Source organism: Euleptes europaea, chromosome 17 (assembly GCF_029931775.1).
Source record: "Euleptes europaea isolate rEulEur1 chromosome 17, rEulEur1.hap1, whole genome shotgun sequence".
NCBI classification, from domain to species: Eukaryota; Metazoa; Chordata; class Lepidosauria; order Squamata; family Sphaerodactylidae; genus Euleptes; species Euleptes europaea.
This window is the reverse complement of record NC_079328.1, coordinates 27,193,446-27,216,530: the sequence shown is the minus strand read 5'-3', so window position 1 is coordinate 27,216,530 and position 23,085 is coordinate 27,193,446. Positions and strand designations below refer to the sequence as shown.

General features: G+C 45.6%; 2 protein-coding genes across 2 annotated transcripts in view; both read left to right on the top strand.

Moving 5' to 3' along the window:
• SLC12A3 (solute carrier family 12 member 3) overlaps window positions 1-2,196 on the top strand; it is a 41,045-nt gene extending 38,849 nt beyond the window's left edge. The window contains exon 25 of the mRNA XM_056862980.1: window positions 2,055-2,196. Coding sequence (XP_056718958.1) covers window positions 2,055-2,196 — 142 coding nt within the window. The remainder of the gene's footprint in view (window positions 1-2,054) is intronic.
• A 5,207-nt stretch (window positions 2,197-7,403) lies between these two features.
• HERPUD1 (homocysteine inducible ER protein with ubiquitin like domain 1) lies at window positions 7,404-15,656 on the top strand. Its single transcript, XM_056862984.1, has 8 exons — window positions 7,404-7,577; window positions 10,385-10,462; window positions 10,671-10,745; window positions 11,753-11,884; window positions 12,206-12,309; window positions 12,663-13,007; window positions 14,656-14,752; window positions 15,432-15,656. The coding sequence occupies exons 1-8, from the start codon at window positions 7,404-7,406 to the stop codon at window positions 15,588-15,590; spliced, it is 1,164 nt and encodes a 387-aa protein (XP_056718962.1). The 3' UTR covers window positions 15,591-15,656.
• The last annotated feature ends 7,429 nt before the right edge of the window (window positions 15,657-23,085 follow it).

Below are 23,085 nucleotides of genomic sequence, written 5' to 3'. Positions count from 1 at the left end.
AGATGTGAGGCATACTTTTTCTACTAAAGATCCTACGTAGCTTTGTATTGGTCATTCAGGTTCCAGGAAGACCCTGTCAAGCATCTTCACACAGGTGTTCCTTATAGTAAAAAAGAGCAAAAGTCCAGTAGCATCTTAAAGACTAACAAAATTCCTGGCAGGGTATGAGCTTTCGTGAGCCACACCTCACTTCTTCAGATACTTCTTCAGCTTCTTCAGCTCATGAAAGCTCATACCCTGCCAGAAATTTACTACTGCTAGGGGTAGACAAAAATGGCTACCCATCCTGATCTTTGTCTTCACTGGATGAATGTTCAATGTCCTTTAAAAATCTTGGCTCACTCCACCATGGCCTGCCTTTCCCTGCCACATTTCTGCAGGGGATTTTGGTGGGGGTGTTTGTAGAGCAGCCTCCTGCTCCAGTATAAACGCCTCTGAGTGCATTTTAGTCTGGGACACTGAGCCGCTGTCAGGAAGGTAGTCCACCATGGTCTCTTACTTTAAGAGCTTCACACCTGCCTCCTTCAGTAAGCCAGCTTGCTCATTTCCCAGTGTTGGACTGCAAAGAAGTGACCATGATGAATAATTGTTCATTGAGCGGTCTTCTGTGCAGTCACAAATTCTTCCCTCCTGCCCTGCTGTGAACTCTCTGGAATAGAGTTGTCACCACTGGGTTGGAAAATTACTGGAGATTTGGGGAGAGGGATACCTCAGCTGGGTATAAAGTCCACCCCTCAGCAGGGTATGAATTCCACCCTTCAAAGCAGCCACTTTTTGCAGGGGGACTGATCACAGTAGTCTGGAGAACAGCTGTAGTTCTGAGAGATCGCTAGGCCTCACCTGGAGACGGACAGTCCTAATCACTTTATTATTATAATGATGATCCTTATCGCTGGAAAGATAATAGCTTCATTCTACCCTTGGAGCAACTGGCTACACAGTGAATTGTTCATGGTCACATCGATTTTCATTTGGGAACAAGAAGGGGTGGGGGGAAACACGCCACCCGGGAAAGTAATTTGGCCACAGGAGGGAGCAATGAAATAACTGTTCATTGCATATCTATAGGGTTGCCAGGTCCCTCTTTGCCACCGGCAGGAGGTTTTCGAGGCGGAGCCTAAGGAGAGTGGGGTTTGGGAGGGTAGGGACTTCAATGTCGTCGAGTCCAAGTACAGGGTAGAGATGTTTTAAACAAATATATCAATATATACTATGCCAATAAATATATCAATAATATATATCAATAATATATCAATATATCTAATTCTCAGCATGGCCAAATCTGTGGAACCATAAACAGATATGACAGATCTTTCTATAAACCTGAAAGAATGCCTTCAGTGGCCATTGCTAGGCAATCACAACAGTATTCAAGCCTTGGTTGTAGCCAGGGGAGGGGAGGGGCAGGGGCAGGGCCTTTTGCAGGGCTGTTTTCCCTTTGAAGGAGGGCTCATTGGCGCCAGGCCTGGCAGCACCCACCAGGTGATTGGCTATCACTGACTTGCATGACTTACTCAGGCCTGGCTGCTTGCTACTGTTCAACAGCAGCCACCTCATGAAAGACAGTGTGGTGTAATTAGGATTCCCAGGTCCCTCTTGGCCACTGGCGGGAGGTTTTTGGGGCGGAGCCTGAGGAAGACGGGGTTTGGGGAGGGACTTCAGTGCCATAGAGTCCAATGGCCAAAGTGGCCATTTTCTCCAGGTGAACTGAAAATCAGTTGTAATAGCAGGAGATCTCCAGCTAGTACCTGCAGGTTGGCAACCCTACATATGTAGCTGTTCCATTCTTTAGAGCACAAGTCTTTCATGGGGCTGCTTTACTGGGTAGAACCCACTTCACTCCAAGCTAAATTTGTTAACCGTCCTATTACCTATAGTTTGTACTCTTACACTGTCTAGTGGTGCAGCCAGCAAACTGCAGGTTTTCATTTATGAAGGAAAGACCCAAAGCAAAGCATTTACCAATGCAACTGTCCTCTCTTTCCCCACAATCTCCGTTTCAAACTAATAAATGCAAACCACACTCACTATTCTATCCTTTGTCTCCTTTGCAGAACCCTGCCGATAGGCAGAAAGGGGAGATGTCCCAGCAGCCTCTATATGGCCTGGCTGGAAACCCTGTCACAAGATCTGAGACCTCCTGTCATCATGGCCCGAGGCAATCAGGAAAACGTCTTGACATTTTACTGCCAGTAGTTCTTGGACCAGCAGGAGCTGAACGCTGGTTCAAGAGGAGAACATTTTTGGGTCTGAGCCAGATCCTGCCTTTGGATTGATATTTACAGGGGTTCTGTTTCAGCTCGTAGCAGCCTCCAATAAAGACTAATACCAGACAATTCTTGGTCAACAAGAACTTCCTTCTTTAGTGGTATAAGAGTCACAGAAGAATGGCCTGGGGTATTACTGGAGATGTGGCCTAACCAGTAGACTATTAGATGGAGGGGACAAGCCTTTGTGTGTGTGTGTGTGTGTGTGTGTGCTGTCAAGTCACAGCTGACTTACAGCAACACTGCAGGGTTTTCAAGGCAAGAGACGTTCGGAGGTGGTTTGCCATTGCCTGCCTCCACGTCACGACCCTGGTGTTCCTTGGAGGTTGTCCATCCAAAAACTAACCAAGGCCGACCCTGCTTAGCTTCTGCGATCTGACAAGATCAGGCTAGCCTGGGGCTAGCAAGGTTAGGGCAGGAGAAGCCTAACAAAATAAGATATATCAGAATATAATGGCATTTCCAAAGTATGCAAAATCCAATGCAAAATCTATCTAATACCTTTTATTAAGGCTAACTAAAATATCTTGACAGCCTGCTAGCTTTCATGTTCTCTAGAATCCTTCCAAGTTGGCAGCCATCACCACATCCTAAGCAGGGAGTTCCACAATTTATGAACTATTCCTAACTCCATAAGTATGTTATGCTGCAGTAAACAATTGTGTGTGTGTTTTACAATGCAATGAAGGGCAGAATGGTCATTTTAGCACACCTTACAGGTTTGCAAATAGCTTCAGGATTGCATCAGCCATTTAACCTGGAAAAAAAAAACACTTCCTTTCTTGAGCAATGTGAAACAAACACCTGTTTCTACATTCAAAGGCCATGAATAGCTCTACATGTTTCAGAGGGACTGTTGATTTGAGGACTGCAGGTAACAGGCTGCAGTTTCACTTAGAGATAAGCATGCCTTGCTTTATCATCCAATTGTACCTATTTAATAGCACAGCAGCTGTTTTTTCTTATTGGGAGAACATACCGTTGGGGGCCGCATGGTCCAAACTGCATAATATCACAGAATGCTGACATTTGGTGGCCAGTCCTTGGTTTGCAGCTAGGGTTGCCAAACCTCCATGTACTGGGGGGGGGGGAGAAACAGGCACCTCTATATTAATACCAAAGGTTAGGAAAATAGTATAGGAGCGAAGAACATTTACAAACAAGGTGCAATGGAGATCTCCTGCTATTACAACTGATAGAGATCAGTTCACCTGGAGAAAATGGCCGCTTTGGCAACTGGACTCTATGGCATTGCAGTCCCTCCCCTCTCCAAGCCCCCCCTCCTCAGGCTCTGCCTCCCCCAAATATCCATGTATTTCCCAACCTGGAGTTGGCAACCCTATTTGCAGCACTTTCCCATGGTTGGCTGAGAACAGCAATTTGATGCCAACAGTTGAGACAACAGTTGCTGTGCAGTTACTGATGGTGCAACGACCTTACTAGGTAGTGCTTGTGTGACATCACTCTTGAGCATATCATTCATCTCTCCCAGGCTTGGCTGGCACCATTTTGGCCAGCCAGGAGCCCCACACAACATACTCTTTATCACCCTCTCCCACCTTCTCAGAAACTCTGGGCCTAGCACAGGTTGCAATTCTGTAGAAGCCAGCAAGGAACTAGGGCGTTATAGCCTAGGGACACAACCATGATACTGGTGAGACGAGAGATCATTCTTCCTGATGTGGTGTGATCTATTTCTTCCCAATGATCATTTTTTCTCTTCTAGGCAGGGCATGAGCGGCAGGTCAAGCTTACCTAGAAGTCCCAGCCTCCCATATGGGAACCCATCAGTCCTTGCCTGGCAATGGCTGCTGTTTTTTGTGTTTTTTAATGTGATTTTTATTATAAACAGCTTGTTTCACAGCTATTCCCTGTTTTCAGTTGAAACATTTAGATATCTGCATTGTAACCTTCTGGGAACATTTAAAATCACCTCCTTGTCTTATAGGGTTGCCAGGTTCCTCTTTGCCACCAGCAAGAGGTTTTTGGGGTGGAGCCTGAGGAGAGTGGGATTTGGGCAGGGGAAGGACTTCAATGCCATAGAGTCCAATTGCCAAAGCGGCCATTTTCTCCAGGTGAACTGATCTCTATTGGCTGGAGATCAGTTGTAATAGCAGGAGATCTCCGGCTAGTACCTGGAGGTTGGCAACCCTATTGACTTAACTCACTTTTACATGTGGCCCTCTGAAAAGCAGAACTGGATAGCAGATCCAAAATTTTGCTGCATGAAATCGGGATGAACGGTGGGACGCAAGTTACTTCCAGAGTTCTATGGCCTTGCATTATATGAAGAACTACCGTCTGCTGTGAGTACATACGGCTGTGCCAGATATTCATATGCAAACATTGTTGGTTCAAAAATAGTGCTCTCGGGCAGCTGAAACGTTTCCTCTCCCCCATCTTAGTTGCATTTCTAGCACAGGTCACTGCCCAGACAACAGCTGCTTCTGCATTTTCATTATTACTATTTTTTTAGCCTTCCAGCCAACTGGTGATTGAGTCATTTCAGGATCAAATAATCGGCGTGGTGACTTTACACCATACCAGCACCAGTCAGCCCCTGTTACTAATGTCTGGTGTGAACACACATGAACACATATGTGAAGCTGCCTTATACTGAATCAGACCCTTGGTCCATTGAAGTCAGTATTGTCTACTCAGACCGGCAGCGGCTCTCCAGGGTCTCAGGCTGCGGTCTTTCACATCACCTATTTGCCTAGTCCCTTTAACTGGAGATGCCGGGTATTGAACATGGGACCTTCTGCATGCCAAGCTGATGCTCTACCACTGAGCCATGGCCCCTCCCCATGTATTTTTATTCTACAGTGCCAATCTGTAATGTGCATGAGAGCCAGTGCAGTGATAGAAATGTTAGACTAGGGTCTGGGAGACCCAGGTTCAAGTTCCTACTCAACCACTCAAGTGGAGACCTTGGGCCAATTACACTTTCTCTGTTCAACCTATCTTACAGGAGTGCTATGATAAAACGGGGGAAGGAGATGTATGCTACCCAGTGATATGGGTTTTCATGAAGGAAAAACAACAATCCTGAATTGGGTGTTGGATATATGTATTAGTTAATATAGCAAAGTTGCACCATCATAGAAGCATGGTGTCAAATGCAATAAATAAACTCCAAACAGGTATATTACAAAAAAGTAAAACTTACATTCATTGAGTTAGATTCAATTCACACCTTTGTTGCAATGGAAAGGAGACAGAAGACTAATCTAAAGAATACTATTCTCTATTAGAAGTGGCCAGCTAATCTGGCATCATGTGCATACAAGTAGGATAACATAACTTCTACAGGAGAGACCTGTAGCCTGCTCCTTGGAGGTCTAGGAGGAGGGAGAGAGAACACAAAGGGCACAAGAAGAAAAGGAGCAGCCAGAGAGAAGCTTCCAGGTTAGACAGGCATCTAATTCATTAAGAAGATAACTGATAAACACATCTTCAGCAATGTAGTGGCCCCCAATGTCCTGTAGCGTTGCCAACCTCCAGGTGGCACCTGGAGATCTCCCGCTATTACAACTGATCTCCAGACAACCAAGAGCAGTTCCCCTGGAGAAAAATGGCCACTTTGGAGGGTGAACTCTATGGCATTATACCCCACTCAAGTCCCTCCCCACCCAAACCCCACCTGCCTCAAGCTCCACCCCCAGAATCTCCAGGTATTTCCCAACCCAGAGCTGGCAACCCTACCCCAGGAGCCAAGTAAGTATTTCAGCCTCTGTTGCTGTTTGGTAACATCTGAGAATCTTTTTTGCATCTGCTTGACTGAACAAACAGGATGTGGCCACAACCGGCTTCAGTGGGCCTTTCGCCTCCAGTCTTCAAAGATTGGAACAAACGGTTTTCTGCGCCCAAGGGAGGTCCTCTTGGGCACAGAGAAGTGTTTGTTCCAATCCTTGAAGGCAGAAGGTGAAAGTAAGGGAGGGATGGTTCATTTGTGTTTTGAAAAGGCCCGCACAGAAGATGTGACTCAACAGTTCAGGAAGAATACATTAAAACGATCCTTTCTGTCCAGAAGTAAGGAATGCATCCCACAGCATGGAAGCTCCTATTAATAGATCTGAATGTTTTAACCTTTTAGCAATACAGATTTTGTGTAGATAAAGGGGAAAAGAAGAGGCAGTTGCAGAAGAAGGCTACCTGGTGGGATGAGAAAAGCTGCATTAACATGGCTGGAGTCATCAGTGGGGAGTAGGGTTGCCAAGTACTCCTTGGTCAGACAGACAGACAACCTTTATTCGTAGAAAAGGGCAAGAGTCCAGTAGCACCTTAAACACTAACAAAAATATTTTCTGGCAGGGTATGAGCTTTCGTGAGCCACAGCTCACTTCTTCAGATACAGCTAGAATGTGAATCCATCTGTCTTTAAGTAGAGGAGAGTGAATGCAGACAAGCATTAGTATGTAAATGTTAACAGTATGTCAATGCGAATACCCTATCGGAAAATATTTTTGTTAGTCTTGAAGGTGCTACCGGACTCTTGCCCTTTTCTACTACTGCAGGCAGACTAACACGGCTACCCACTGTGAATTAGACTCCTAATTACAGTTGAGTTTACTATATTGAATATTTTCTGGTAGGGTATGTGCTTTCATGAGCCACAGCTCCCTTCATCAGATTCAGTATCTGAAGAAGTGAGCTGTGGCTCACGAAAGCTCCTACCCTACCAGAAAATATTCTTGCTAGTCTTTAAGGTGCTACTGGACTCTTGCCCTTTTCTACTACTACTGCAGACAGACCAACACGGCTACCCACTGTGAATAACCTTTATTCGGTATATAACCAGCAAAGCAACAACAAGTCCTTTGACACCTCCTCCCCGCTCAGCTGTTCTTTGTTGCCCTCCCTCCGATTGACAGCTCCCTCGGCCACGCCCCTCCGCCTCCCCGCCCCGCCACAGCCTCGCCTCTCGTCCAGCAGGCGGGCCCCGATAGGCCCACGTAGGAGACTCCGGCTCCTCCCGACGGCCAATCAGCGGAAGACACAGCGACGTCTCGCGGCGGAAGAGAGGCGGAGCCAGGCGTCGGCGAGTCTATAAACGGAGGCCTCCGTCTGAGGCGCGGCTGTCGCGGCCCTGTGTGGGTGAGGGGGAGGCTGAGGAGACGGCCTCCGGGGGGCGCCATGGAGGAAGGCCGGGGCGAGGGCGGCGGGGAACCGGGCGAGGCGGCGTCCGGCGTCACCCTCGTCGTGAAGAGCCCCGCGCAGCGCCACCCGGACCTGCTGCTGCCCGCTCAGCGCTCGTGGAGCGTCCGGCGCCTCAAGGCGGAGCTCCGGCGCCTCCACCCGGACGGGCCGGTGAGCCGAGAGACGCTTTCCCCCTTCTCCTCCTCACGCCCCTGGCCTCCCGAATGCCTCTCCTAACGTCCCCCTCCATGGACGTAGCCGATAGAACGTCTCTCTCCAGGCGCAGTCTATCTTTGGGTGCCGCTTGAGGCGAGCTGGGGCAAACCCCGCCGTTTGAGGGGGAGTGGGCGTTCGGGGCCGCCGGCGCCGTGTTTCGTTTGGGCGGGGGGGGGGCTTGGGATGCTGCAGTTTGGGGTTGTCGGTCTCGTTGTTTGTTTCCCGTCCTCTCCCCCCTCCCCGGATCCAGGAAGGAATCGTGGCAAGGAAGGGGCGGGGCCTAATGGCGCGGGGCTCGGTGATTGGACGCGGGGGTGGCAGCTGATGCGGCTGCAGGGGGTGGGACTGGCGGTGGGTGGGGTCCATGTGGAGGGATTGGCAGCTTTTCCTGCGTAAGGACATAAGAAGGGCCCTGCTGGACCAGGCCGAGGCCCATCAAGGCCAGCAGTCTGTTCACACAGCGGCCAACCAGGTGCCTCTATGGACCCCAAACAAGACGACTGCGGCAGCATTATCCTGCCTGTGTTCTCCAACACCTAGTATAATAGGCATGCTCCTCTGATCCTGGAGAGAATAGGTATGCATCAGGACTTTTTTTGACTAGTCCTAATGTAATAGGTATGCTCTTCTGATCCTGGAGAGAATAGTATGCATCAGGACTTTTTTTGACTAGTCCTAATGTAATAGGCATGCTCTTCTGATCCTGGAGAGAATAGGTATGCATCAGGACTTTTTTTGACTAGTCCTAATATAATAGGCATGCTCCTCTGATCCTGGAGAGAACAGGTATGCATCAGGACTTTTTTTTGACTGGTCCTAATATAATAGGCATGCTCCTCTGATCCTGGAGAGAACAGGTATGCATCAGGACTTCTTTTGACTAGTCCTAATATAATAGGCATGCTCCTCTGATCCTGGAGAGAACAGGTATGCATCAGGACTTTTTTTGACTAGTCCTAATATAATAGGCATGCTCCTCTGATCCTGGAGAGAACAGGTATGCATCAGGACTTTTTTTGACTAGTCCTAATATAATAGGCATGCTCCTCTGATCCTGGAGAGAACAGGTATGCATCAGGACTTCTTTTGACTAGTCCTAATATAATAGGCATGCTCCTCTGATCCTGGAGAGAACAGGTATGCATCAGGACTTTTTTTGACTAGTCCTAATATAATAGGCATGCTCCTCTGATCCTGGAGAGAACAGGTATGCATCAGGACTTCTTTTGACTAGTCCTAATATAATAGGCATGCTCCTCTGATCCTGGAGAGAACAGGTATGCATCAGGACTTTTTTTGACTAGTCCTAATATAATAGGCATGCTCCTCTGATCCTGGAGAGAATAGGTATGCATCATGACTTTTTTTGGCTAGTTCTAATATAATAGGCATGCTCCTCTGATCCTAGAGAGAACAGGTATGGATCAGGACTAGTATCCATTTTTTATAGTAGCCTCTCTTTAGAGCGGTGGACTCTGATCTGGAGAACCAGGTTTGATTCCCCACTCCCCCCACATGAGCGGCAGAGGCTAATTAGTGAACTGGATTTGCTTCCCCGCTCCTACACACGAAGCCAGCTGGGTGGCCTTGGGCTAGTCACAGTTCTCTTAGAGCTTTCTCAGTCCCACCTACCTCACAGGGTGTCTGTTGTGGAAGGGAAGGTGATTGTAAGGCAGTTTGAGTCTCCCTTAAGTGGTAGAGAAATTTGGCATATAAAGACCAACTTTTCTTCTTCCGTGAACATGTCCACTCCCCTCTTAAAGCCTTCCAAGTTGGCAGCCATCGCCGCATCCTGGGGCAGGGAGTTCCACAATTTAACTGTGTGAGCTAGATTTGGATGTGGGTGACTCCCTGAAAGGTCACTCAGTGGGTGTATTGATTGAGGCAGAGTTGGAGCCCTTTGTTTGTTTTTGATTGTTTTAGTCTCTTCCTTTTTCTCTACCCTAGAGAGTTTGTTTTCTCCAAACAATAAGTTTGCGTATCTAAAAAAAAAAGTTGTAATTTACCATTTCTTTCCCAAGGATTAGGCTTCTGGTGATAGTGGTTAGTGGTCTCTGTGCACAGAATTGACTGGTTCTATGGATTAATTTGGACTGCTCAGTTCATGACTTTCTTGTGCCTCACTGCTTGTTTGCAAGCAGTAGATCACTGCTCATATTTTGTGCTTGAGCACCTGTGTCTTGAGTGAGATGTGAGGAAAAAGTCCTCTCCACGTCAGCGAACAGTGTTGTGTAACCAGCCAGAGTGGGCGCACTCCGACTGGCTGTCCTGTTCTTTGGGCAGGGTGTGCCCAATGGAGTGATATAAAAGTTTTAGTCTCTTTTTGTTTTATAGATGTTAAATATTGGTGGTGGAAAGTGCTGTCAAGTCACAGCCAACATATGAGTCTTTGAGGCAAGAAATTGTCAGAGGGGGTTTGCCATTGCCTGCCTCTGCATAGCAACCCTAGGTTTTCTTGGTGATCTCCCATCCAAGTACTGAGTAGAGCCAGCCCTGCTTAGCTTCCAAGATCTGATGCAATCGGACTAGCCTGGAAGATCGAGGTCAGGGCCTTGGTATGTTACCATTGGCTGTTAGATCCTCTATTTTTCCCTTTAGTTCCTCTGGAGGAAGGCTGGAGCACAAAAGCATCCAATTAATAAGCCCCCCAAAACACGATTACATTTTCTTGGCATAAAGATAATGTGATTTTTATGCGGAAGTATTCAAATGTGCATGTTTAGAATGGTACTTGACCACTGTGATTTCTCTTTTTTTTAAAGCCTGAAGACTCTCAGCGGCTGATTTATTCTGGGAAGTTGTTGCCTGACCACCTTTGCTTGCAAGAGGCACTTGCCAAGGTACTTAATGCAAGAAGATAATAAGTGTGCTATCATACACATAATGTCAAGTAAATATAGGCTGCGTTCACATGGCATGAGGAATTGCACTGGATTGGTTTGTCTGCACAGGAAAATCCAGTTGTGAATGATTGCTGAAGTACCATGATGTGTTGATACAGCTGTAGTCAACATAATTTGTATTATATTTGTTGGTCTTGTGTTTCAGCACGAGATGGTGCATGCTGTACACTTGGTGTGCAACTCAAAGAATGTGCCGCATGTACAAGAAACTGATGGGAAGGTATGTTATTAACAGATCTTTCCTATTCAGATTTCTTGCCTTCCTGTGTGTGTGCGCTTGTGTGTCATCAAGTCACAACTGTCTTATGGCCACCCCATAGGATTTTCAAGGCAAGAGACGTTCAAAGGTGGTTTGCCTTTGCCTGCCGCTGCGTCACAACCTTGGTATTCCGTGGAGGCCCATTCAAATACTAAGGGTTGACCCTTTTAAAATTATACTGAAATCTAATGAGGTCAGGCTAGCCTGGGGCCTTTACACTTTTAAAATTTTACTTTAAATATTGAAGGAAATGGAACGTCTGGAGCATATGTAATGACCTTGCAGAGTCTTGGGTACCAGCTCTCACGTTTAAGAGAACTTTCTTGCTCAGTAAACCAAAAGTTTATCCAGTCAGGCCTAGTGCCCTGAGCGCTACAATTCTATATAACCCCCAGTACGTAGATATGTCATCTTTGAACATGGAACCTTTATTTTTAACAATCACAGCCCAATAGCCATTGGTAAACCAGTCCTCTTTGATTTCTTTGCTTGATTCTTTGTTTAGAAACGATATATACTGTTTTGGTTAGTTAGGACAAATATCAAAACATTTGCATTGCATTAATTGGGGCGGTGACTTTTTAAGCATCTGTATCATGGCTTTTTAAGCATCTCTATCATAAGTCCATTAGGTTTGCTGAAACAGTGAAGCGAGTTTGTAGCTGGAGGGCATGGGAGAATCAGTTGGAACTTGGACCATGTTGATTCTGTTGTTTCTGCAGATATTCAGTCAGATGCCTGCAGAGGTATTTGATTCCTTAACAGTGCTTTCATTTTATATTGCATTCTGGGTTAGCTAGCTGCTACTGTGACTGTCCCCAAGAAGGACAGGCTGAATGCTTGAGGTGATAGTCATGTTGGTAGGGCAAGCCGCCCCCCACTTGTTCAGCAGTTACAATGCTGTTTCCTACCCTTCCTGTTTGAGAATGGGTAATCAGGCACTGTCTAAGACATATTTGCTTGTTTAGGTTGCTGAGGCCAAGAAAGAGTCAGCAACATGTAGCCAAGGTCCTTCTGCACTTTCGTCAGCCCACAGTGGGAGTCAAAGGGAGAATTATCGCAACCAGCCTTTTACAACAGGGGAAGCTGGTAATAGGTATGTATAGTACAGATACAGAACACCTTGAGGGTGCTGCAGTTCTTTTAGTCCTTAAATTATATACACCTGGCCATATACAAACTTTGTAGTGAAACTTCAGGAGGTTTCACTCAATGGAACCTTGACTGCTGCTCTGTCAAATTGTTATTCTTGCAGCATAGAAAGTAATTGATTTAACAATGGGATATATAGTGATTATTTAGTCTGCAGCCTTTCAGAAATCTTTGGATCTCTTTGGGAATGAGGGTGGTGGCAGTGAAGTAGCAGTACTTCTCCTAATCAGATATCTTATATCTCCTGAATAAGGCCTCATCTGACACAGCATCCCTTTCAAGGCATGAATCCTGGCTATCATTCGTATACCATGTACCACATGCTGCAGTTCTGGTCCCAGCAGATTTATGCAAGGCAATACTACATGCAGTAGTAAGTCTTCATTTTCTTGGTTTATCCTTACCAGGAACTCTCTCTTTCCAAATCTGTCTTGACGAATTGCTGGTGTAATGTGGCTCAAAAGCATTTCCCCCTAACATTTTTATTTGTTAAGTTGAACTCAATGCAACGATTAACAAAAAGGCTATTTTAATGTTTGGTCATTTACTGAACTGTATTCAGTCCTGGAAGATTGCACAGTGTACTTTAGGGCTAATCAAGCTTGCTGAAACACATTTTGACTATCCTCGCTAACCATGTGAACTGAGATGTAGCAGGATATTTTTTCTGTGAACTGGGAGCATTTGTTTTCTAAAGAAGTGCATTACTTTTTGTCTTTCATCCAGCATGGCCGCCAGTGCTGGTTCGAGTGAATTATCTCCTACACAAAGTACTCAGGAAATCCCCGTTGCCCCCGTTGCTGCTCCGGCTCCTCTCCCTGGTGCATTTCCTGCTGAAAACCAGCCTGCAAATCAGAATGTTCCCCCTCAGGTGAACCCCGGAGTCAATCAGAATCTACGAATGAATGCACAGGGAGGTCCTCTGATGGAAGAGGATGAAGAAGGCAACCGCGACTGGCTGGACTGGCTGTATTCGGCAACCCTGTTTTATGTGTTTGTCAACATTGTCTACTTCTACTCCAGCATGAGCAGGCTTCTCATGGTGATGGTGGGCACTCTTCTGATGTACTTGTAAGTCTGGGCAGCAGTCTTTCCGTGGTTGAGGTGTGCGGGAGGGTGGATTTGATCTGAGTGGCACCGAAGTAGTCTCATCCTTTTTTCCCTTCATTCTGTGTAGGCTCATGTCATTTAACAATAAGAGAACTGGCTAGTAATTGACTTTAATGGCAAACCTGAATGATGTAATCCTCTAATTGAGTTGTAGAAAAGTCTTTTTTCATTTGATACCAGTAAGTCACCACAGGTTTTGAAGTAGCAATAATATAGTTCACAGATCAAAAGTGTCCATCTTGCAGCCTGTTGTCTAAGAGTGCAATCCTGAAAAGGGGGTGGGGGGGGCTGGAGACCGTGCAGCCACGCAGCCTCCAGAATGGCTTGCTGCCAAGCACAGCAAGCCAAAAATACATTCTGGAAGGAAAACCCCATGGAAATCTCCATAGAGTTCCATGGGGCTATGCCAGCTATTTTGCAGGCATAACTCAATGTTTGCAAGGTGTTCCTGGGCCGATAGGGCTTAGGGAGCAGACTAATGTAAGCTCTGGCCCCAGGAATGCCCCCATCGGCTCTGGCATGAGGCTTTGTACCAGAACAATGCTGCTGGCAAGGTAGTGCAGGTGCCTGATCCTTGCGCTGCTGTGCGGCTCCCCTCCACCAACGTAAGTACCCACTAAGCTGGCACATGTGGCACCTATCCTGGCGTAGGGGTCATGCTGGCTCCTGAACACCTCTGCCCACCCCTTTCAGGATTGCTTTGCCCAACAGCCATTTGACTATTAAATATGTAATTACATAGATAAACTTTGTCAGACCTGGCAAATTTATTTATTTAGGAAATTTTTACATTACTTTTTCTGAGGAGCCTTTCTCTGGCAGCTTATATTGTGACCTGGGGAGGTTTGCTTCCAGGCAGAGTAGACAGTTGTCAGCTAGCTGGATCATTGGTCAGATTCAGTGTAAGGCTGTTTCCCTTGCAGTTTTTGAATGCTGACTTGATGTTGTTGTTTTTAGAGATTCTGAGCGGGAGATACTGCTGGAGGGTTTGGGGAGACTTTCTTGTGGCATCCTATCCAATCCTTGCTTGACTTTCTCTAAGAAAGTACACAGTTAACAAGAATTAACAGGGGTCTGGAGACCAAGTCCTATGAGGAAAGGTTGAAGGAGCTGGGTATGTTTAGCCTGAAGAGGAGAAGACTGAGAGGGTATATGATAACCATGTTCAAGTACTTGAAGGGCTGTCATATAGAGGAGGGTGCCGAGTTGTTTTCTGTTGCTCAAGAAGGTTGGACTAGAACCAACGGGTTGAAATTAAATCTAAAGTTTCTGTCTAGGCATTAGGAAGAATTATCTAACAGAGCAGTTCCTCAGTGGAACAGGCTTCCTTGGGAGGTGGTAAGCTCTCCTTCCCTGGAGGTTTTTAAGAAGAGGTTAGATGGCCATCTGTCAGTAATGCTGATTCTGTGACCTTGGGCAGATGATGAGAGGGAGGGCATCTTGGCCATCTTCTGGTCACTAGGGGTGTGGAGGCGGGAGGTAGTTGTGAATTTCCTGCATTGTGCAGGGGGTTGGACTTGATGGTCCTGGTGGTCCCTTCCAACACTATGATTCTATGAATTCATTTTAAAGCACGAAACCAATAAATACATATACGTATTTTTCTCAGGCACCAGATTGGATGGTTCCCTTTTAGGCGGAGGCCAGCTCAGAACAATGTCGCCCCACAAGCAGCTGTTAATCAAGACCAAAACAATAACTTACAGGTAAGGTCCTGACCTGATATACCGGTGCTTTCAGCCATTACATCTTTAGACCTTTTTTTTCTCAAATGTACAAAGATCAAAGTAACAGATCGATCTTTACAAGCTTTCATCTAGAATTAAATCGCACTGAGCTTGGCAGAACTTGCTGCTTAAGTATGGTTAGGAATGGTAGTCTTTTTTTAAAAAAATCATCTAATGCTTAAAATTACCTGGAGTAGCTTGGCATTAGGGTCATTTAAGTTGCTTGGTGTGACAGCTGCTTGCTGTGGCTGGGAAACACTGTGAGAGATTGCTCCAGTATTCTTGATGTTGCATAAGTGGAGGTTTTTCGAAGTTTCTAAAAGAAAGCCACTTGCACAGAGTAGAATAAAAGCCAACACAACTGACCATTGTCAGTGTTGCTATTGGACTTTGAGGGTTAGGTAGCCCTATAGATTTTTAATAAAAGATTTGTGCCTAAGGCCATTTACTGAGGGTTTTGGTGCAGAATTGATTTCTTTTATGCAGTCTGTATGACTGTGTGTTAAACTCATTTAAGTCTTTGGACATTGATGTAAGTTGCAGACAGTTTATTTTAAGATAAAATTTAGGGGAAACTGCAATGCACAACTCTGGAGAACAGTTGAATGATGATGCTAGAGAGCATCGTGGACTATTTTAAATCTTTCGTTTGTATTAGCAGGAAGAAAATGCTGATGGCCAAGGAGAAATGGAGGGCCTTGAAGCTGTACCAGAGAGTGAACCAGCATCGCCTTCGTTTATGAGCACAGCCTGGCTGTTCTTCAAGGCTTTCTTTGCATCCCTCTTACCTGAGGGGCCTGCAGCTGTGGTCAACTAAATGGCTGCTGTTTACCTATACAGTAGCCTGTTACTGCAGCTGTCTGCTCTGCTGGAACAAGATAGGATACCAACTTGAACGTGCAGTTGGCAGGGTGTCAGATAAAAAGAAATATTCTCTGTGTTCAGCAGCTGAAGTCTGAGATGTAGCTGTTTGTGTACTCTAAACAATGGTGATAGTGCAGAGGGTCAATGAATTGTATAGGAAGACAGAAAATAGAGAGCCTGCAGCAATACAGTACTTCATGTAAGTAAGACTGCTAGTGAGCAGAGATATAAAGAGAATTTGATTCCTGTTGGAATGTGCTTATTCTTTAAATTACACTGAGTGTAGTATCCTTTGCAACCAGTGAATTGCTAGGCATGTATTATAACAGTTTTACAGAGAAGATTTATGCCAAAATTGAAAAAAAAGGCAGCACTTGTCCAGAAGTGGTAAGGTTGGTCCTAGAGCTCCCTTCTGCCAAGTCTTCCCATCACAAGAAGTCTTTCTGCATCAGAAAGCTGTTCTCCATCAAAAGGCGGCTTAGCTGAAAGGATTCATAGGCTCCAATTTTGCAGAAGGAAGTTTGTATAGGCCGGTGCAATCAATATTCTTGTGTAAATAGTTCTCCACTAAGGATACCAATTGTCTAAGATAAAGAAAGAGTTGAGTTGGGAGGTTTTTTTCATATCAAGATAAATTTTCCTGCTGTTCAGATTGCAGTGAAAAGGTAATGTGAGCATTCTTGTCTTAGTAGCTGTGACCTTTTGAGGTTCTGTATTGTATCTAGTAAAGAAACGGTCAGATCATTTTGCTGGCACATTACAAACTCAGCTGTCTGAACCGGAGGTTTACAAAGAGGCTTATGAAACATGGTTGGTTTTCCCTTCATGGTGTGGCCTTAGTTGAGTCTCTGCCTGTAAACAATTTCTAAAGGGTTTTTGTGCATCCCGTTCAACGAGAGGCTTCTAAAACCCTCCTCTTTAAAATATTCTCACCAATAGCGCTTTATCCTAACTGTAATTAAACTAAAATTGTTTGTACGGCGGATGATCAGGTACTGAAATGTCATGTGCACCCCTTAAAACCCCATGCTTCTCAGTACAGGCTGCTTAAAAGCAGCACATTCAAAGTGCCTTTGGGCTCTGCATGAAAGAGCTGGTGGTAACACTTGGGCGTTTAAGGAATCATTCTGAATTCTGACACTTTGGTGCCGGCTGCCTCTTCAGTCTGTGCCTCCTTCCAGATCTCAATGAGTTTGCAATGTGAATCTTTCAGATCAAAGATGAAGGTATCCTAGATTGTCTACATAATTGTTTTCTTGTGTACACAGTCTGGCTTTCAGGTCATGCTGAAATTCAGATTTTCACTATTCCTCTAGTGAATGGGTAAGCTTCAGAGTATTCATGTATACTATATATTCCAACTTTCTGTATACCTGACTAAATAACTGCTCAACTTTTTTTTCTTGTATATTACCTATTAAAACAAAGTTTAATAACTGCTGGTTTTGTTTTATTGTGGAACTCAGCATTGTCCCAAGGGTTCAGATGGTAACGGCAGTCAATACAGACAGGATTGCTTGAGTCTCAAGCATGTGTTGTCTCAGTCACTCATTAGGAGAGTGCAGCAGTAATACATTAATTGAACCCCTGCCCCAACCTTCACGTGCCTTGCCCCTTCCTGCTTGGCTAACCCAACACTCTAGCCTCTGAAAGCTGAACCTGTAACCGGCACTGTTTTCTTGGCCATCCTGCTGTATCCAGGCTACAAGAAACCTTTTAGAAGTTAAGCACAATAAAGGGAGGGGGGGCAGTGTCACGGGTTTTGACTCCTTTAAAGTCAGAGTAGAACTATGTGCAGGCCCTTTCTACTAGCTGAAAGTGTCAGCCTTAAAATGCTGTAAGCCTTGAGATTCACCCCAAATTTTCTACCTCAACCCCTCCCTTTGCCTATCATCAGAGAATTTACAATTGAATGACTCGACAGAATTCACACCTAACCTCTCTGCCTTAAATCTTGTAATCTTAAGAGAGTGCCAATTTGATGTCCCTGCACATCCCTGGCCCAGTTGGTCCAGGGTATCCTGCTCTCGGAAGCAAAGCAGGGTTGACTGGTTTGTACCTGGATGGGAGATCATGGGTTGCTGCACAGAGGCAGGCAATGGCAAACCACCTCTGAGTGTCTCTTGCCTTGAAAACCCAATAGGGTTGCCATAGGTCGGCTCTTAACTTGATGGCACTTTCCACCTGTGCATGTCTGAGAAAGTGAGCCGTGCTTCACAAAACCTCACACTGAAATAAGTGCTAGTTTTCAATGTGCCACTGGACTTCAGTTTTATGAGCCTTGCTTCCCTCCTGTGTGTCAGGACATCTGGTTGGGAGGGAGAGAAAAGGATACTTCAGAGAATTTTAATTCAGCCACGTGTTGCAAGTGTAAGGCCTGGATTTCAGCACAGCTACAGAACTGTTTGGACACCAGAAAGCAGAGATGACTTGCTGGCCTTTATGGAGGGCTATGTGTAGGATAGATTTTTTAAAAAAATCAACATTGTTTCAAGGAACAGTGAATTTTGCAAATTCTATAGTCCCAAGTTCATTTTCTGCATAATTATGCTTCTAGTCATGGAAGAAGCAAACAGCTATTGAGGGCCCTGAAGTGCTACCCCTGATGGCTGGAGCACTATTCAATCCCCCCTGGCCTTCAGCAGTTTCGCCAGACAGTTGCAAAATGCTTTCATGCCTTTCTTTTGCCTGAGGACTAGGAATTTGATCCCCCTTCTGTTTGGTACCAGAGTGGTGTGATTGTAGGTGCCTCCTACGTTGCTCTAACTACTTGTGGCCTGTAAAGTTTAACTTGCAGCCTGCACAGATGCCACCCACACACACCATCTCTATAGACAGCATATTTGCAGGGTAAGCTGACCCACTTACAAGCCTGTCTGTATTCCATGGTTGATTCAGCTGCATACTAGAAGGGTTATCAGCCCCTTGGATAAAGTTCTTGCAATCCAGAGGCAGCTCTTCTGTTTCCCAAAACAATTCCGTTCTGCTGAGAAAGTTGAAAAGTTTTGTCAACAAAGTCCTATTAGGCACTTCAATCCTTGTGCTCACAAACAGCCCTGCTCTCTGAAGGTTGTTGCCATACCTGGACCAGAAATGAAGTCTTCTTCCTTGGCTTCTGCAGGGGCAGATGAAACCTGCAAGGTACAACAGGTGCACCCCATGCTGGAATTGAAGCTGCTCTAGGCTGATTGAGGAAATCCAAAGCAATTGGGGCTTTTGCAGCAATGTCAAAGTTTTGGAGAGGGCTGGGCCCTTTGTTGTCTGCAGTCCTCCCCTTTCCATTTATTTGTACAGAATGATGGGGAAAAGAGGAGTTGGTTTTTATATGCCGACTTTCTCTACCACTTAAGGGAGACTTAACTGGCTTGCAATCACCTTCCCTTCCCCTCCCCACAACAGACACCCTCTGAGGTAGGTGGGGCTTACAAAGTTCTAACAGCTGTGACTTGCCCAAGGTCACCCAGCAGGCGTCATGTGGAGGAGTGAGGAATCGAACCTTGTTCTCCGGATTAGAGTCCACCGTTCTTAACCACTACACCATGTGGGCTCTCAATGGGTGTAACTCTGTTTAGGATTGCATTGTAAAGCATGCGTTTGTGTGGTTTTAAATGTGTTGCAGGGACAGGTCTATCCACAAGATGGCAAGCTGAGCTACTGGATAAAGGCAGTGTTGTGGAGTCTTGTGTGTGTTTCTCTCTGGCCATTGATGCTTGGTTGCTTAGCCTTGCGATCCCCACGGGACTGCTTCGGGGTATCGATTGGATTATTCATGATTTTTCCAACCTTCAGAAGTAACTCCACAGTCACTTGTCCCACTTTTTCAGGAACCTGTTTTATCACGAATTTAAGTTTAGCCTCGATCCCAAAGTGAAACTAATTGACGCAATATCTGTGAATAGTCTTAACTTCGGGTTTCTCTTCCCCCGCCCATTCTTGCTTGTCCCTCACTCATCCAACCCCTTCCGGAGAAACCATTTTGTTGAATTTCAGCAGTGTGTTGCTGCACTCTTCATGCCATGTCAGAATTCCAAACATGCCTCCAAAAGGTTGGGAACTTGAGACCAGTTGTAATAGCATAGATCTCCACCTAATACCTGGAGGTTGGCAACCCTACCTCTGTGTGCCTGGGAATTAAGTTTTGAGAATGGCACTACCAGTGTAGTGTGGCCAACAAGACCCATAGTAGGAACAGGGGAAATGAGGATTTTGTAAGGTGTAAATTATCCCTCAATGAGCTGTAGGAAGGAAAAGTGAGATCTGAATATAATAAAAAAGAGAATCAAAAAGATAATTTTAGTGTGTAGGGCTAGTATGTCTGTACTAGAAAACCTAAGTAGATACTTTGAAGAAGAAGAAGAGTAGGTTTTTATATGCCGACTTTCTAAGAAGGATAGATCCTTCTTAGCCACTCCAAATATAATAATTTTAGGTTGAAAGGTTGCAAAGTGGTTCCCATTTTAATGCAACAATTGTTTAGCCTCAACTATGAGAAGTTTAAGGATTCCTGTACTACGCCACATGGATTGCCCAGCAATAATACTATTTTTAAAAGTCCAGTTTGGAACCGCCAATAAATTTCAAACCCTCCATTGAAAGGGATGCTGGCCATGTTCATTCCAGAAAAAGAGCAGCTGTAATCTCTTCCGGCCATCACTGGCCTCCCGCTAACACCCTCAAGTTTCAGATTGTCCCCGCTGCTGTGTTTATAAATATGACCGACTTTCCTGTAGAACATTCCATTCTCACCCGTGTCGAGGGTGAGAGAGCCCAAAAGTGAATCCAATGAAAACTGTATTGTTTTCTGCTATGGTAATCCGAGGTAAAGAGGTGAAAGGCCTCTGATAACCCTTCTTTGGAGATACTGCCTGACACCAGCCTACCAACATGACCAAGAATCTCTGGAACCTTTTGCTGAATTTAACAAGGAAAAGATACTTTAAGATTGACTTTCATTTTCCTTGAGTCCCAATTCGATGAGTTTTTTTAAATCATCTGAACTGGCCCTTCACGATCGGCTGATCAGTCTTGAATGTTAGTTGTCAATGAGCATGCTCCTTTGGAAGCTTGTATCTTAGGGACTGGAGTGCTGTGTCTGCCACACTTAGGGTTGCCAACCTCCAGGTAGAGGCTGGAGTTCTCCCAGAATTGCAGCTGATCGCCACACCGCAGAGATTGCATAGAAAAAATGGCTTCTTTGGAGGATGGACTCCATGGCATCACATCCCCACTGAGCTCCCTCCCAGAACTCCACCCTCCCCAGGCTCTGCCCCTAAATATCCAGGAATTTCCTGACTTGCAGTTGGCAATCCTAAATTTGCTGCACAGCAGCAATTCCCAGTGTGGCACCAATGGTACCCACCAGTGGGTTTCCTGGTTCTCATTTGCTTCTTCTCCAAAGCAAACAACCAGTCCTGGCTTTCTTCTGCCTCATTGGAACAAGAGGTGCTTCAGAGGATCCCTTGCACCATTTTGAAAGCAGCACTTAGCTCTTTGGAGGAGGAGGAGGAGGAAGAAGAACAAGAGGAGTTGGTTTTTATATGCCGACTTTCTCTGCCACTTAAGGAAGAATCAAACTGGCTTACAATTGCCTTCTCTTCCCCTCCCTTCAACAGACACTCTGTGAGGTACGTGAGGCTGAGAGACCTCTAAGAGAGTTGTGACTAGACCAAGGTCACCAGCTGGCTTCATGTGGAGGAGTGGGGAAACCAACACGGTTCACCAGATTAGCCTCCGCTGCTCATGTGGAGGAGTGGGGAATCAAATCTGGTTCTCCAGATCAGAGTCCACCGCTCCAAACCACCACTCTTAACCACTATACCACGCTGGCTCTCTTTCTCCACAGTGGAGAACAGGGAGTGTCCAGATGGCTACAACGCTTGCAGCCACCCCATAAATCCACATTTATCTCCCGCTATTACAACTGATCTCCAAATGACAGAGATTAGTTCCCCTGGAGAAAATGGCCGCTTTGGCAATTGGACTCTATGGCATTGAAGTCCCTCCCCTGGAAGCTGGCAACACTGTATATGTTCAAGATTCATTTTATTGTGCAGTTGTTACTAATTTATATAAATATTCCAGAATAGGTGGCGAGAGGGTAAGGATGCCACCCACAACCCACAGAGCAAGTAGCCATGGGCTCTCCTTCCTTGGTTGGCCATGGGATTGCCAGGCTCCAAGTGGGACCTGGAGATCTCCTGGAATTTGAACAGGTGACGAAGATCAGCTCCCCTGGAGAAAATGGCTGCTTTGGACTCTATGGCATTATGTACTCCATTGTGGTCCCGGAGTTGGCAACCATAGCCTGCCACCTGACCACCTCCCTTATCCGTAGGGTTGCCAGCTCCGGGTTGGGAAATACCTGGAGATTTTTTGGGGATGGAGCCTGAGGAGGGCAGGGTTTGGAGAGGGGAGGGACTTCAATGCCATAGAGTCCAATTGACAAAGAGGCCATTTTCTCCAGGGGAACTGATCTCTGTCACCTGGAGATCAGTTGTAATAGCAGGAGATCTCCAGCCACCACCTGGAGGTTGGCAACCCGACTTATCTGGATTCCTGCCCAGACTCCTGTTCAAAAGAGCTGTTGAACAATGTGTACTTTTTGTATATTGCTGACAGACCTGTCCTCTGTGAATTTGTTTAATCCTTTTTTAAAAGCTGTCTCAAAATGTTGCTTAACTGTTCATTTAACACCTAAACAAATGCTGCAAATAAATTCAGATGCTTTCCATGCCTAATCATCTTCAATCGTCATCATAGCCAGTCAAGTGAGAAGCTCTTTATAAGTCCATGTGAAATTCTCTTAATGCATTTTATAGGTGCATAGACAAGACACTGGAAGTACAGAATGCCCTGTAATATGGGGTATTCACATGCCCATAAGATAGGGTTGCCAACCTCCAGGTGGTGGCAGGAGATCTCCTGCTATTACAACTGATCTCCACTCCAGCAGATAGAGATCAGTTCACCTGGAGAAAATGGCCGCTTTGGCAATTGGACTCTATGGCTTGCTTAAATGTTCTGAAACCAATGGAACTTTAAAAAAAGCTTTGGATGGACTGTTTTTGGAGTTTTGTAGCAAACAGAATATGTCCCACTAGATCCAAGAAGGTCCGAGGCACACAAGAACTCCTTGTAGACACTTAACTGGAATGAGGAATTTGGTTTGTTTTTCCACTGTACCTCCAGAGCACTGTTTTCCTCGAAATACAGGGACAGTAGTAAACTATTTTCAGTGAGACACATTAACCTAAGGTTAAGCCAGTGCTTCATTGTCAGCATCTGTTTCCTGAGATAGTTTTTCCAAGTACTGCAGAATAAGCATTCTTGAGCTTATCCTGCCTTGGGGGCCCATAAGAGAACATACAAATCAGGGCCGGGCCATTTGCCACCACAAGGTACACTACTGTACAATCCAAGAGATGCAATCCCAGAATCCCTAGCAGTGC